This window comes from Nannobrachium achirus, assembly GCF_963921795.1.
Source record: "Nannobrachium achirus genome assembly, chromosome: 10".
NCBI classification, from domain to species: Eukaryota; Metazoa; Chordata; class Actinopteri; order Myctophiformes; family Myctophidae; genus Nannobrachium; species Nannobrachium achirus.
Genome location: NC_137819.1, coordinates 9,463,315 through 9,480,372, shown reverse-complemented (window position 1 = coordinate 9,480,372; position 17,058 = coordinate 9,463,315). Strand labels below are relative to the sequence as shown.

The following is a 17,058-nucleotide window of genomic DNA, read 5'->3' as shown; positions in this document are numbered from 1 at the left end:
GACGTTTCTCATCCAAGAGTCTAAAGAGGAGAATTGACAGTGAAAACAGAACATTCCAAAAGAGAATGGAAAGAGAAACTATGCACACCTCCCACTCAGTGTCATCAATAGCAAAGCCCTTGTGTATTTAACTGTCCACATGTGGGACTGTGAGTCGGATATTGTGAGACAAATATTATCGCTGGCGGGCCCATTCTAGCCCATGGACCGCTTGTTGCCCACCACTGCTTTATTAGGTCATCCTTTACTAATTCACGGAAGGGAACACAGCTTCAACCAGCTGCTGTCTGCTCAGATGGTCACGAGGAGCTGTTAGCGGTTAGGACCTAACCTTTAGGTGGAAAGACTTTTGTAAACTAACGCGACGAAGAAGTGTTTACTAAGTGCAGTTAACAACAGCGCTGCAGTGGCGCAGCGGCGCGGCCATAGAGCTATGAGCGCAGCTTACGCAGTCGCAGAGACAACAACATGATACGGTGCTGTGCTTGCCTGCCTGTTAGGGTTTAGTGTTAGGGTAAGGGTTTATGGTTTAGTGTTAGGGTAAGGGTTTAGGGTATCTTACGCAGGTGAAGAGCAGAGCTCCCAGCGAGGCGTAGACGATGTGGAGGATCCTGTTAAGCCTGTATCAGAGTCGGGTGCCGTGTAGTCTTTTTGAGCGTTAACGTTGTAGTTTTATGACTCAAAAAGACTACACAGCACTACACCGCGGTGGAAGGGCGCAGTGGATAGCCTTCCACCGCGGACCCGACTCTGATACGGGCTTTAGGGTTTAGTGTTAGGGTAAGGGTTTAGCGTAAGGGTTTAGGGTTAGGGTAAGGGTTTAGGGTTAGGGTTTAGTGTTATCTTACGCAGGTGAACAGCAGGGCTCCCAGCGAGGCGTAGACGATGTGCAGGATCCTGTTAGGGTTTAGTGTTAGGGTAAGGGTTTAGGGTAAGGGTTTAGGGTTAGGGTAAGGGTTTAGGGTAAGGGTTTAGGGTATCTTACGCAGGTGAACAGCAGAGCTCCCAGCGAGGCGTAGACGATGTGTAGGATCCTGTGGCGGATGAAGATGCAGAGGAAGGAGAAGAGGACCAGCACGATGAGGCAGACGAACAGCACTCCCCGGCACGAGGTGAAGTCATACTTGCTCTGAGAGAGAAGGAGAGAAAAGACAACGTTTAAGCCTGGCGTAACATGGGGTACAGTAGGTCTAACTCAACAGTAAACAAACCAACATAAAGTTTATGTGTATGGAGGGTATCTGGCTGCACATTTCTAAAGTGACAATTTAAGGACTTCTAAGTAAATGTCAAACACTAGAGGCGTTGTGAGCATGTAGATCTGCTATTTTCACAATAGAACCGTGTCATACAAAATGTAATGCCTCAACGCTTAGTGCTCGTCAGGGTGGGGGGTCCCCAGTTCAAATATGATTATTTGGGGGTCGCGGCCTGAAAAGGTTGAGAACCACTGTGTAAGTGGCCTCTGTAGTGTGAGGCAACCTTAACGTTTAAGCCAGACTAACATGGGGTACTGTAGTAGTAGTGTGCCACAACAGTAGTAAGTAGGGATGATCATTTTTATTGATAATGAGCACCTTATCGATCCTGCTTATTGAGCCGGACTTGTATCGAGCCCACTATTGAGCTTTTTCTAATATTTTGTGGAAAGATGTGAGACGACAAATTCTGAACATAACTGGTATTTTTTTTTATATATATGCCAGTTGTTGTGACTGTGAGTTTGTGCTGACCACCATCTATGAACATGACAATTAATAAAAGTAACAAATGTTATTATTAAATATCATTGAAACAATCATTCATGAGTGTGCAATAAATGTCAAATGGCTTTATATGATGAATAGTACTGTAATAATTTCTTGATCGCCTCTTGTCTTCAGTTTAAACATGACGTTGTGGGTCACTGTGCTCGAAAACAAGCTTGATAAAAAATACAAATCAATACAAAGCTTATTGATACCGGGTACTCAATAAATGTGTTATCGCGTTTGTAGCAGGCCCTTGTTTCGAGCTCCATCCCTAGTAGTAAGTAGCCTTGAGAACCAACGGTCCCCATGCCATGAGGCTCATAGCTCAGGAGAGCCAATCTCCTGTTTCTGTAGTGTGAGGCAGCTTGAGGCCTCCCAATCTCAGGACGGACACTCCAACTACAAGACCACCGAGCTGCTTACAATGGCAGTGCTGTGTTCTACCTGACACTTGGGTCTATATGCTGTGACAAAAAGAAATACAGAAAATACAGAAAAGCGTATGCCCTCCTGAACCTTTCAAAGTAGTGTACCTGATAGGCATTATGCACTGGTGTATGCCCTGGCCACACGAATAGCCATACATGAAACCATACATGAAACCATACATGAAAGCTAGGTAGCATTTATAGCAATAGATAGCTAGATAGGTGTACGGTATATATAATGTTTTTTTACTGATTAGGTGCTTGGTCTACCATAAGTTATTTTTTTTTCTAGATTGATATGTCTATGCAATTGATGTTTTTTTTTTATGTTGATATATTGTTGTATTACATTGCTTATGTATCAGCTTGCTTATTGTAAGTCGCTCTGGCTTAAGAGCATCTGCTTAAGAGCATCTGCTAAATGCCTAAACTGTAATAGCCACGGAGGGCATGCCCTGAAAAGAATCCTAGAACACACCACTGCACAATGGGATGTATACGATGGGGTACAGTATATACATTGAGAGAGCGAGAGAGAGAGAACATAGAGTTTAAAGTTTAAGTGTGTGTGTGTGTGTGTGTGTGTGTGTGTGTGGGGGGGGGGGGGGGGGGGGGGGGGGTGCAGCCATAGTTTGAGTTGTGTGCACTGCAGCAAGGAGGGTTCTTTGCTGCAGTGCAAGGCTTTCTGAGGAATGACAAGAATTAAAAGTTTCCTCAAAGTAAGGTATTGATTATTACTCTATAAGCTCACAGGGCAACATCACAGTAGTACCAGAGAGTCAAACTAAACAACATCACAGGTTCTATAGTAGTACCAGAGAGTCAAACTAAACAACATCACAGGTTCTATAGTAGTACCAGAGAGTCAAACTAAACAACATCACAGGTTCTATAGTAGTACCAGAGAGTCAAACTAAACAACATCACAGGTTCTATAGTAGTACCAGAGAGTCAAACTAAACAACATCACAGGTTCTATAGTAGTACCAGAGAGTCAAACTAAACAACATCACAGGTTCTATAGTAGTACCAGAGAGTCAAACTAAACAACATCACAGGTTCTACAGTAGCACCAGAGAGTCAAACTAAACAACATCACAGGTTCTACAGTAGCACCAGCGAGTCAAAATAAACAACATCACAGGTTCTACAGTAGTACCAGAGAGTCAAACTAAACAACATCACAGGTTCTACAGTAATACCAGAGTCAAACTAAACAACATCACAGGTTCTACAGTAATACCAGAGTCAAACTAAACAACATCACAGGTTCTACAGTAATACCAGAGTCAAACTAAACAACATCACAGGTTCTACAGTAATACCAGAGTCAAACTAAACAACATCACAATCACAGGTTCTACAGTAGTACCAGAGTCAAACTAAACAACATCACAGGTTCTACAGTAATACCAGAGTCAAACTAAACAACATCACAGGTTCTACAGTAATACCAGAGTCAAACTAAACAACATCACAGGTTCTACAGTAATACCAGAGTCAAACTAAACAACATCACAGGTTCTACAGTAGTACCAGAGAGTCAAACTAAACAACATCACAGGTTCTACAGTAATACCAGAGTCAAACTAAACAACATCACAGGTTCTACAGTAATACCAGAGTCAAACTAAACAACATCACAGGTTCTAGTACCAGAGAGTCAAACTAAACAACATCACAGGTTCTAGTACCAGAGAGTCAAACTAAAATGTAATGCCTGATTCCTGCTGACAGCTGTTAGTTTAGTTTTCCTCTTTCACAAGCTTTCTCCACTAGCTTCATCTCACATTTACAAGACTGAAAAATCTGTATTTCTCATCCAAATTATTACCATACTTATGCATCGTATAAGCCAGGATTTAGTTTTATGACAGCACCATTATATAACATATATGCCAAACAGGCCTTTTAAAACAGACCAGGACCAGTTAATGATGTCTGCTTAAAGGGGGTTCCACACCAGCCGCGGTCACCACCTCCTAGCAATTCATTTTCAATGGGAGGCGGGCGGCTTTTTCAGCCACGCAGCGAAGTTTTGGGGCGGCGAGGAGAGTGGGCGCGGTCCCGTGAAATCCCCGCGAGCGTGCTCGTTTGTGCATGCGTACGCGGGCGGTGAGAGATGAATTGTGTTCATCTTTGTGAAATACTGCGCGGCGTTTACTCACTGAGCGAGTGTGTTTGTGTCTCACCACGGTGCGGCCACCGCTGATCCTAGCGGCAGCCCCGACGGCAACCGCCTGTAGTGTGGAGGGCACCTAACTGTCTGCTTAACCCATTTAGTGCTCCAGACATGAACGGGTTAAATGTCCAGCGTGCCTCTCGCAGGCTCCATACGCAGCCATTCTCTTATTTTGAACGTCATTCAACGGAAGCGATCGTCACCCCATGCCGTTGCTAAAATGGCTGATCGTTGCCTTTGTTATTATGTTATTGTAGCGAGAATCTAATGCCATCCTTGGCTTTAAAAGTGTTGTTTGGAGAAAATGGACATTAAAGATGAGATTCCCCGTCGGCCTCCATGTTAAGGGATTACTATTTTGTGCACGTGGATCCGTGATGATGATGAATCGGCGAGTCCAATCGTGCCAGGACTTTCCAACGGACTGTAGGGTAGGAGAACCGGCGTTACTCTATATACAGTATTTTACGCGAGTATACTCGGGATCGGCACTCTAAATACTCGAGTATTTTACGCGAGTATACTCGGGATCAGCGTTAAATGAGTTAACTGCCAAAGTGAGCAGACCATCAGTTTTCCAACTTCTTGTGACCAAGGCACACCAAAAGGTCAAGTAAAATTCTCAAGGCATGTACTAATATCTTATCTGTGCAAAATAGCCTCTTGATCAGGTGTTATTCAGATGCGTAGGCAGCGTTAGTCCTACCAACTGAGATCTGATCTAGCCTAAAATTAAAAAATAGAAATTGAATGAAAAAATCTATATTTCCATTGCGTAAAGACCTGACTGTCTTCCGAAAGAATGTAGCTCAGCCAGTTCCTTCTCCTCCTCACTGGTAGGCAGCCGATAGCCTAGGCCTCCTCAACTCGCTGACAGAGATGTACATTGCTGCTATTGTTTTCATTGGGTGACAGGGGTGTTTACTTTGGGCCATCACCTGGCTTTACAAAAGAATCAAATGTGCACGCAGAAGTACGATGACAAACGCTTGCCTAAATGCCTCTCCTGTGTAGTCTACTCCACTATTGGACAACTTTAGTTACTAGTTACTTGTTTAGAATATTATTATAAAACATAGGCCTATACATTTTGTCCATTTGAAAATAGCCGATCTAAAAGCTCACAATGTGTTGTGATGCGGCACTTCGCTGGCATTTCAGCAGGCATTTTGCCTACCTTGACTCTCATTCCTGCCTATGCCAGTGGTGTTATTACTCCCATCACTCTGTAAATGTTTATTTTTTATTTACTAAGGCCAAATAAAGGTTTAAAAGATTTATTAGGGTACAGAATGTGCCTCTGTATCAAGACATGAGTGTGCAAACAGTACTGATAATGATTCCTAACTTTCTGTATAGTTTGTTTAATACTGTAATAATAAGTAAAGGGAAGCGCTGCAGTGGCACTTGCCCGTCAGGCAAGTACAAGTCATGTTTTACTTCCCCAAGCTGATGCCCACTGGCCCGAAAACTAAATAGAGAAAGATAGGTCAAATTTGAATTACCGTTCATTTGAACACACACATAATCTTTACTTACTTGCGAATACTGGGGCTGTGACATATGGACAGTTAGACACGCCTAATTATTTATGCCAAATATCTCAATAACTATACAATATGACTTATAACACCACAGACATAACTATACAATATGACTTATTTTAAACACCACAGACATCACTATACAATATGACTTATTTTAAACACCACAGACATCTTGTGTTGTGTTTATAGAAAGCTAAAGACAGTTTCTACCTCCACTCTAACGCACTTGCTTGTCGGACAACCTGTTCTAAACAATGCACGAAATATACACAAAGACCTGCACACCATCTACACTTTTATTGTGCAACGTTTCAGTCACAGCCTCCTTCAGACATCTGCTAACAGGTACTAGCAACGTTACTCAGGCACCAGGACAATCTCCTGCCCGAGTGAATTTTCTCCTTTATGCCTGACTTTTGTAGAAAATAAAGATTTCTCTGCTGCATTTCATATTATATTGTTTCATAGTTTTGAATACATTGTGATCCACTGTTTAGTATAATCTGTAAGGCGAATTTAAGAAGTGTATTAAACTGTTGTATACATACTGACGGCGATGACAAGATCACATTATAATGATCACCACCTGTTGTGGCTCATCCCGACCAACGAGGGAAACTGTGATTGGGTGTAGTCGATCTCTGTATGTATTTAGCTGTGGTGCTTAGGGCTGTCAACAGATGCTTGAAAAGAAGGTGGTCTGTGACCAAAATGTTGCATAATAAAAGTGTTAATTTGTGTAGATTTAAGTGCTGATGGCATGCGGGTCATTATGTACATTGTGTGCATTGTTTAGATTTAGAATACGTTGATCGCTGCCTACGCAGCCATCTCTGAGCTGATCAGGTATGCATAAGACTCCCCGTCGGACAACCTGAAAGCAGACTCCACCTCGCCCCAACATTTTAATTACTTGCCACGGGCAGTCAGGCAACCGTTAGCGTCAATCCCTGCGGTGTGTGTGCTGTGTGTATGTGACTGACTTGCAGGGAGAAGAGCACCACCGTACAGTACGTGTACAGTGTGTACAGTATGTGTACAGTATGTGGTGTGTGTGACTGACCTGCAGGGAGAACAGCACCACGGTACAGTGTGTGTACAGTATGTGTACAGTATATGGTGTGTGTGTGTGTGTGTGTGTGTGTGTGTGTGTGTGTGTGTGTGTGTGTGTGTGTGTGTGTGTGTAACTGACCTGCAGAGAGAACAGCACCACGGTGAAGCAGACCACAGCGGTGATGCCCACAGCCATGATGACCGTCTCCGTGTCGTAGAAGCTGGCGATCATCCCTACCATGTAGGACAGGCTGAGCGTCAGGATGGACTGTAGGGAGAGGTCACATTAACATGTTATCCTCATTAACATCACATTAACATGTTATCATCAGGATGGACTGTAGGGAGAGGTCACATTAACATGTTATCCTCAACCCATTTAGACCGGGAACGCAAAATGCGTTTTTACCTTTCAGGTCGGGAACGCAAAATGCTGTTTATCCTTTTAGACCGGGAACGCAAAATGCGTTTCCTGCGTTTCCTGTAGTTTTTACCCTCTTCTGGTCTCGTGGCCAATGAAATGCATCAGGAGGCGATGACGTATGCTTCCCTGACTACCGCAAAGCATTCTGGGATTTTTTTTTGTGGCTTATGTAACTTTATTTGTCAGAGAATCCCAGTGCGCACAAGAACAGCTTCTCATAGCGGCGAAATGGAAGACGCGTTGAGCGAAGGCAAACCGGACCCGCTGGAATTGGCATTGTTATTGTTACGTGATATGTTTGAAAACGACGACGATGATGAAGAAGTGTTTCATGGATTTCATGAAGACTGGATAACTTTTCACGGACGCACTTTGACACGGCTAGTTTCAGAGACCCGACACTTTGCAGCACAGAGTCAACCCCAAACTCCACTATGCTGAAATATATTACAAAGCATATTTTTTTGACTAAACAAGGTAGATTTTTTTTAATTTTGTTTATTAAATATTTTGATTTGAAATCAAATGCGAGGAAACTTCTTAAAACTCGTAAAAGAGGACTGGCAAGCTTCCTGAAGGCATCTAGCTTTATAGATCTGTGATCATGCCAGTCTAGCCAATTAAACCCTCTATGCTTAGTTGACTGGGATCCACCAGGGCACTACTAGTACTAGTCTGGATGGATCCAAATTCCAAATACTACCTAATTACATCATCACACATTTGACACCACAACATTGTCATCACAACCAGTGTACAGTTTGTCTTATAAAGTAAACGTCCAATAAACCAGATGTCATTCAACAACTATTCCGACTAATTCGACTGTCCTTTGACAACAAATCCTGTACATTTGTTGCACTGATTCACGTGCTGTGCTGGCCTGTGAAATGTTTCACTGGACAACAGATCTGAAAGGAGGACCTGATGAATCCTACCATGCTGCTGTGGTAGTCGGACACAAACTCTACTCATTTGGAGGAAACAACAACCTGAATAGAAGGGATCAGATTGATGTCCACACGTTCAACACATTGTCTTTGCGTTGGAAGAAGTTGCCCCCAGTGACACATTTGAGTCCCATTGAGGTTCCCTCCGGGCGCTGGGGCCACACAGCTGTGCTGGTAGAAGAGATTGTCTACATCTGGGGAGGAGTGTATCCTTACTGCAATGTGCTTTATGCCTTTGATGTCGACACCCACAGCTGGTTCAGACCCAATATTTCTGGGTCTATTCCAGAAGCAAGGAGGTCCCACTCAGCCTGTGTCCTGGAGAAGGTCATGTATGTGTATGGAGGACGCAACCAGACTCTATGCACTAATGACATGTACAAGTTGGACACCAGCATAATGGTCTGGTCTTTAATTAACACCAGAGGCACTCCACCTCCTGCTTCATGGCGTCACTCTGCCACCATCATGGGGACAAAGATGTTTGTATTTGGGGGCTGGGGGAGCCAGGGGAACTTAAACAACACCACTGTGTTTGACATAGGGACCGACTGCTGGCTGAAGACACCTTCTGCACAGCTTCTCCCAGAAGAACGTTCAAGTCATTCAGCTTTCGCCTACAATGGAGAGCTGTACGTATTTGGTGGCTGGAATGATGGGAAACAGCACTTTAATGATCTGTGGAGTTTCAGTCCAGAGACCTTTTCCTGGAAGCAGGTCGAGCCCAAGGGGAAAGGACCCTGTACGATGCGTGGGATGTGCTGTTGCATGGTGGGAGGGCATATCATCATCTTTGGAGGATATAAATGCAAACCATACTATACAACATCTGATGACCTGCACGTGTTAGATTTAAGTCCTAGCCTGAAGACGTTATGCAAGCTCTCAGTTATTCATTATGGTCTGGACGAGTCTGAACTCCCACATGACATCAGGTGGGAACTGGCAACCGTGACCAGCAACAGAACAAAATGACAGCCCACACCAGTCGGTGGAGCTGTTTTTGCAGTCATGTGAGACATGACTGTCTCATTGAACTGCATTGAACATGCATTTTACTTGTTTTTAGTTTTTATACAAAAATATTATACACGGATTCACAAATTTGGGCTGCAAGTCCTCTGGCTGTCCAGACGCCAGGCTGTCTTTCAATATACGAGCTCACAGCTCGTTGTGGATGCGACTGTTGTGAGCTTGGAGGTCTGCTGTGCCCGGCCGTTCTGTGCGAGCGACGCCGTCGCGGGACTGAGAATAATGACGAATGGTTTTGAGGACAACTGCTTTTAACTCATTTCCTGCGATCCCCGTCGAAACCGGAGATTTCCCGCTGTACCACTCTGCGATGCCCGAGGAGCCTGAAGATTTAATTAGCTTTAATCATTATGAAACGATTAAAAGTATGGTCGCTGATTATAGCCGATTCTGGCTCTTTAGGCCCGCCTCCTAACTGTATCCGGTCGTATTTCCGGTTTGGACCGGATCTAGGTTTACATATCCGGTCTGAGGTCCAATCGCAGCTCCGGTCGCATAGCTTTTCATTGTAAACAAGTAAGCTGACTGCACGGCCATAGGGTTTTTTTTTATTTTGTAGCTGTTTGATTCTTTTACCCGCCTGGCATATGATCTGCGCACATATCGTCTGCTATGTGCGCGAACGTGTCCACGTGTTACCATAGCGTACAGCCGGCTGTTTCCAATGTTTTTTATGTAAACACTGGCGGATACAGCAGGGATACAGCGTGGCAACGGATATGTCTATTTCAATGGGGTTTTTTTTTATTCGAAAGCTGTCACCGAGTCTACACGTCTAGTCTCGCACAGATCGTGCACGATGCGTGCGCGTGCCCACGTTAAAAAGTAAGGACAATTTGGCAGGAAAACAGTTCAGCTTATGTTTAAAATAGCAGCAAATGAGTTAACTCATATCGTGCTCCTGAAATTAACGGATTAAAAAGTCCACGATGCCACCCTCAGGCTGCATTCACGACCGTTGTCTTATTTTGAAGGCCAGAAGTCCATAGCGTAAACACTTCCGGTCTGACGTCATCGCGTCATCGCGTCATGACGTCATGACGTCATGACGCTGATCGTACACGTGGTATTGTGTAATGGCGGACCGTTGCTTTTCAACATGTGTATTATTAGCGATCATCTATTGCCATCCTCCCACTTGAAAGTCTTGTTTTGAGATAATTGAGATAAGGGGTCCCGGAATGGGTCCGGGACCCCTTGGGGGTCCTCAGAGTTACTACAGGGGGTCCTCAGAATATTTGTGTGATAGAAGCTTTTTTTTTTTCTCCTTTTTTTTTATGAACCACTTGAACCCTACTTTAGCCAAAAATAGCAGATATAGCAGATCACAACAGCTTGTAGATCGTCTATTTTCGGCAAAGAGGTTTGGTGTAGAGGGTAAAAAGAGCATACTAAGTACAGAGTGAATACTGAATAGTCAAGTTTACTAAGTATTGATGGTTCAAGTGGTTAAATATCTGAAAACACAAATTGACATGAATCCAAAATACACTGATGATTGCGCTGTCAAACAATGAAACTGTATGGAAGCTATGAACAGGTTGTCGGGGTCCCTGCTTCATCTCTCTCTCAACTAAGGGGTCCTTGGCCTGAAAACGTTTGAAGACCCCTGATCTACACAGATGCGTTCCCTGTCTTAGTGGGTTAAAAGACAAACGCATCATTGTGGGTGTGGTTAGTTTAGTTACCAGGGCGATGAGGTTCATTGTGGGTGTGGTTAGTTTACACACATTTTTACCTATTCATTTCCAAAACTTTTCCAAAACATTTCCAGAATATTTAACCCAATTTCCAGGACTATATAACAATAATTCAGCTCAATAACGAGTCACTTATTCCTATGCGCAATGCCCAAAGACAGGTAGTGTATGCCAGTGGTTCTCAACCTTTTCAGGCCGTGACCCCCGAAATAATCATGTTTTAACTGGGGACCCCCCACCCTGACGAGCACTAAGAGTTGAGGAATTTTGTATAACACGGTTTTGTGAAAATAGCAGATCTACATGCTCACAACGCCTCGCAACGCGAGGCGTTGTGAGCATGTAGATCTGCTATTTTCACAATTTCTGCCTCTAATATTTGACAATTTGGCCCATGTTTAATTTGTCATTTCAGAGGTATTAACAAAATCAATAACCAAAGACAATGCATAGCTATTTCTTTCCAGGACCTTCCAGGACCCTTGATAAAATTCCAAAACTTTTCCAGTACTGGAGAAATATTTTTCTAATTTAAAAATATTTCCAGGAATTTCATGACTGTGGGAACTCTGAGTGTAGTTACCAGGGCGATGAGGTTCCAGGGGTGCTTGCGGCGGAACTCTCCGCAGCAGCTGAGGACGATGAGAGCCACGAAGAAGACGGCGTAGGACACGTAGTACGTCCAGGGGTTGGCCCGCACGAACACCTTGGCGTCCTCCACGAAGGTGAAGATGGCCACGAAGGAGAAGGTCACCATCAGCTGCACGGTGAGGACCAGGAACACCTGGGTGGGGGGGGGAAGGAGGAACATTAAAATAAAGGTTGTTGCACACTGCTGCATTTTTTCGGACGAATATAGGAGCAAATTTCGAGGCACATAAATACAAAAATCAACATCATGTTATGTCAATCACGTTTGCACACTGCCGCCCGTTTCATATTTATTTTCGGACCAAAGGTTGATTTTTTACGATTTTCTCAACTGTCGCCCTCCCTTGCGACAGTTGTTTTTGCGGATTTCGGGTCTCCAAAACAAAAAAACAGTGTGCAACCAGCTTTAACTGGTTTTAATTCTTTCTAGCATTATATAGATCTGTGGTTTTCAACCCTTTTCACATCAAGGTCCATTATTTATTCAGCATTTGAGCCACAGAACCACCATTTATGACAGGGGTCTCAAACTCAATTTACCTTGGGGCCGCTGGAGGCAGAGTCTGGCTGAGGCTGGGCCGCAGCCTCAGCGCACATGCACGCGTGCGCAGCGAGTGCGCGTGCACATGCACTAATCAAACAAATTAGTGCATGTGCACTAATTTGTTTGATTATTATACTGTAGTGTCATACCAGTCTAACAACTACTATATCTATCTCCCCATCAGTCTTCTCAAATGCCTTTTTTATTTTTTAACGCAAAATAAGATGAACAAGGACCCTGGTCTAAACAAATTGTGTTTAACTTATGGAACATGTACTGTACTGTTAACTGTACTGTATTATTAACTGTTTTGAGGTTCATATAAAACTCACGGGCCGCACTAACATTAAACTTTCATATTAAGGTGGGGGCCACAAAATATCGTATATCAAGCTCACTATTGAGCGTTTTCTAATATTTTGTGGAAAGACGACAAATTCTGAACAGAACTGGCATCTTTTTTTTCATTTGGCCAGTTGTAATGTATGTGAGAGTTTGTGGCTGACCACCATCTATGAAGATGGTAGGCAAAACATATTTTGCCTATCATTAAAACAATCATTCATTAGTGTGCCGTAAGTGTTAAATGGCTTTATATTATGAATAGTAGAATTTCTTGATGGCCTCTTGTCTTGATTGTTTAAACATGACGCCATGGGCTGCTATATGCTTGATAACAGGCTTTAAGACCAAAGCTTATTGATACCGGTTCAGGTACTCAATACATTTGTTATGGAGTATGTAACAGCTCATGTCTCAAGCTCCATCCCTACTCAAACCACAAACTTTATTATTGTTGGATAAGGTTTTGTCCACAATTCCATGCTGTATTGATGTTGGTGCCATAGGAGAGATAACTGGCAAAACGTTGATAAAAATAACAATTCTTCTACTTTCTCTAGTTGTGTAGACTTCTGGTAAATTAAGTAATGCAAATGATTAACAATGATTTTGCTCTTGACTCTCCATGATTTAGCTGGGGACCACCTGGAACCTCCTCAAGAGCCACTGGTGGTCCCCGGGCCATCCCTACCTTCCTGATGAAAGCCTGTCGGATGCTCTTATAGATATATTCTTATAGATATATTCTAACCTTCCTGATGAAAGCCTGTCGGATGCTCTTATAGATATATTCTATAGAGATATATTATATTAGATATATTCTTATAGATATATTCTTATAGATATATTATATTAGATATATTCTTATAGATATATTCTAACCTTCCTGATGAAAGCCTGTCGGATGCTCTTATAGATATATTCTATAGAGATATATTATATTAGATATATTCTTATAGATATATTCTTATAGATATATTATATTAGATATATTCTTATAGATATATTCTAACCTTCCTGATGAAAGCCTGTCGGATGCTCTTATAGATATATTCTATAGAGATATATTATATTAGATATATTCTTATAGATATATTCTTATAGATACATTATATTAGATATATTCTTATAGATATATTCTAACCTTCCTGTGAAAGCCTGTCGGATGCTCTTATAGATATATTCTATAGAGATATATTATATTAGATATATTCTTATAGATATATTCTTATAGATATATTATATTAGATATATTCTTATAGATATATTCTAACCTTCCTGATGAAAGCCTGTCGGATGCTCTTATAGATATATTCTATAGAGATATATTATATTAGATATATTCTTATAGATATATTCTTATAGATATATTATATTAGATATATTCTTATAGATATATTCTAACCTTCCTGATGAAAGCCTGTCGGATGCTCTTATAGATATATTCTATAGAGATATATTATATTAGATATATTCTTATAGATATATTCTTATAGATATATTATATTAGATATATTCTTATAGATATATTCTAACCTTCCTGATGAAAGCCTGTCGGATGCTCTTATAGATATATTCTATAGAGATATATTATATTAGATATATTCTTATAGATATATTCTAACCTTCCTGATGAAAGCCTGTCGGATGCTCTTATAGATATATTCTATAGAGATATATTATATTAGATATATTCTTATAGATATATTCTAACCTTCCTGATGAAAGCCTGTCGGATGCTCTTGTCCTCGAAGCCAGAGTTGGTGAACTCGTCGTTGTCATCGTAGGAGGGAGGGATGTCGCCGTGGTAACCGGGGCTGACCATGGGCGCTGGAGGAACATCACAGACAGACACATGTTTTTAGGAACTATGTGATGACGATACAGTGGTTCACAACCTCTCCTGGACCAGGGACCACTTCTACATCTCCAAAATGTTTGTGGACCACCCATCTGATTGAATGCTTTAACCAGTGAAAAATAGCAGATATACAAGCTCACAGCGCGGCACCGAGTGCCGCGCTGTGAGCTTGTAGATCTGCTATTTTTGAAAAAGTCGTGAAAATGTGTGCAAATCTTTGAATGTATGTATTTTCAAAGCGAATGTTTGTAACTAAAATTTTGCTTCTGGGTGGTCCCTGGAACTAAATATTTTGAGATGGGTGTCCGTGGCCAAATAAATATAATTTTGGGGGTCCTTCACTTGAAAAGGTTTGAGAACCACTGACATAGTAGTCTCTCAAGAACAGACTAACTGAGCTCCAGTTAAGTGAAAAGGACCTTTTCTTTGACAATGGCTGGCCAGATTGCTGACACAGAAACATAGGTTTTTCAAAAAAATCTTAGAAGGATTCAAAAGACACCAATAGAATCGATTTTTCAGCAAACAGCAAATCTACACTAAGCGATTTTTCAAAAATAGCAGATCTACAAGCTCGCAGCGCAGCACTCGGTGCCACGCTGTGTGCTTGTATATCTGCTGTTAAAGCATAAAATAATGATACACAATAATGTGTACCCGTTCTGAATGGGTTAACTTAAGTGGTCAGATGGGTGGGCCGTGTGCATTTTTAGAGAATGTTTATGTTATTGATCAATCAATCGTCAATATTTTGATCATTAAAATCTTTAACGTATTTTGGCAATTATTTAGGGGCCCCACTTGCAATACCCTGGCTATACCCTGGCTACCCGGGGACCACCAGTGGTCCCCGGGTCCACAGGTTGAGAATCACTGTGCTAAATGAATAAGCAGCACTGTTGTTGTTTTCAACGCAGGCCATGTGACCAAAGCATTGATCACATATTGATCGACCAGTGAGGCGTTGATGCAGTCTAGACTAGACTAGAGACTACAGAATGATGCAGCTGATTAACAGCAACGCTTGCAGGATTTCTCTGGGTTAGGATAATAATTATAGGCCCACTTTTAAAGAGAAAGGCAAACTGCCACCTAAACGAAGAAGAACATTCCATCCAAACTGGTGCCTTTCTCTCCATGGGAAAACTACTCGGCCTTAGGGAGCAGCAGGGAAGAGCTACATTCAGGGAATACAATGCTAACAATACTACCTCTAGTAGTGTAAATCTCTACTTCTGGTATTTTACACTACATTCTCCTTACCCGACTTAATTTCCTTAGATGTAGATGTTATTATTCCGTAGATGTTTGCGGGACACAGTTGTACAATGAATCAAATCAATAATCAAGAAGATTAATCGATAGTTGCAGCACTTGGAGCTTGCACGAGAAAGAATTTTACCCACTCTTTAACATCTGCAAACGTGCAAGTATAAATTAAAATCAGGCCTAAAAGTGGTTTTGTTTAGTTAATTGGTCGAGTTCCAAACCTGTGTGTACCAGGGGTGGGACGATCATATGAAGATTTCATGTCACGATTATTGTGACCAAAAATATAGCAATTTAGGATATTATCGCGATAATCAAAATATCAGTATCACCAACATCCATTATCCTGGGGCGGAACGTTTGCCAAAAAATAGCTGATCTACAAGCTCACAACGGGTCGCGTAGTGAGCTTGTAGATCGTCTATTTTTTGGCAAAGAGATTTGGTACAGAGTGAAAAAAAAACTGTATCAAGTACGTTATTTCCAGGTCTGTTTTACCAAAAGGGTTTATAAGTGGTATATTAAACACTTGAACCCTTGTGTCCATATTCCAGTGTTCATTTACAACTTTAGCCAAAAATAGCAGATCTACAAGCTCACAACGTGAGGCGTTGTGAGCTTGTAGATCGGCTAATTTCGGCAAAGAGGTTTGGTGTAGAGGGGAGAAAAAAAAGAGCACACCAAGTACAGAGTGAAAGGTCACGTTTGTTAAGTATTGACGGTTCGACTGGTTAAATATCTGAAAACACAAATTGACATGAATCCAAAATACACTGATGATTGTGCTGTCAAATGATGAAACTACAGTATATGGAATCTATGAACAGGTTGTGGGGGTCCCTGCTTCATCTCTCTCTCAACTAAGGGGTCCTTGGCCTGAAAACGTTGAAGACCCCTGCCCTAGTGATGGGACGATAAAGCGATATTATCGTTTATCGTAATATATATATTTTTTTAATGTTATATAAATTTAATTTATCGTGACATCGTCCTCTGTCCTGCACTGGGATCAATTCACCTTTTATTTGCTGAGCTGCATCCGGTACCACTTAAACCCTCTATAATTGGTAAAAGGTACTTATAATATACGTACTTGATACAGTCTTTTTTTTTTCACTCTCTAGCAAATCTCGTTGACGAAAATAGCTAATCTATAAACTCAGAACGCTGCGTTGTGAGCTTGTAGATCTGCAATGTTTTGGCATATGTTCCGCCCCAGGATAATGGATTTCGATTATCGTGAAAATATCGTAAATCGCGATTTCTTTTGTCACAATAATGGTGACATGACATTTTGATATCGTCCCATCCCCAGTGCAGGGGT

The 17,058-nt window shown here is 41.9% G+C and overlaps 1 protein-coding gene across 2 annotated transcripts in view; it reads right to left on the bottom strand.

The window, feature by feature from the left end:
- The window catches only part of grinaa (glutamate receptor, ionotropic, N-methyl D-aspartate-associated protein 1a (glutamate binding)), a 54,124-nt gene that overhangs the window by 12,605 nt on the left and 24,461 nt on the right, over positions 1-17,058 (bottom strand). For both annotated transcript variants that reach the window (XM_080735086.1, XM_080735087.1), the window contains 4 exons: positions 14,319-14,434; positions 11,651-11,851; positions 7,101-7,229; positions 986-1,129 (listed from right to left, as the gene is read on the bottom strand). In XM_080735086.1, coding sequence (XP_080591212.1) covers positions 986-1,129; positions 7,101-7,229; positions 11,651-11,851; positions 14,319-14,434 — 590 coding nt within the window. The remainder of the gene's footprint in view (positions 1-985; positions 1,130-7,100; positions 7,230-11,650; positions 11,852-14,318; positions 14,435-17,058) is intronic.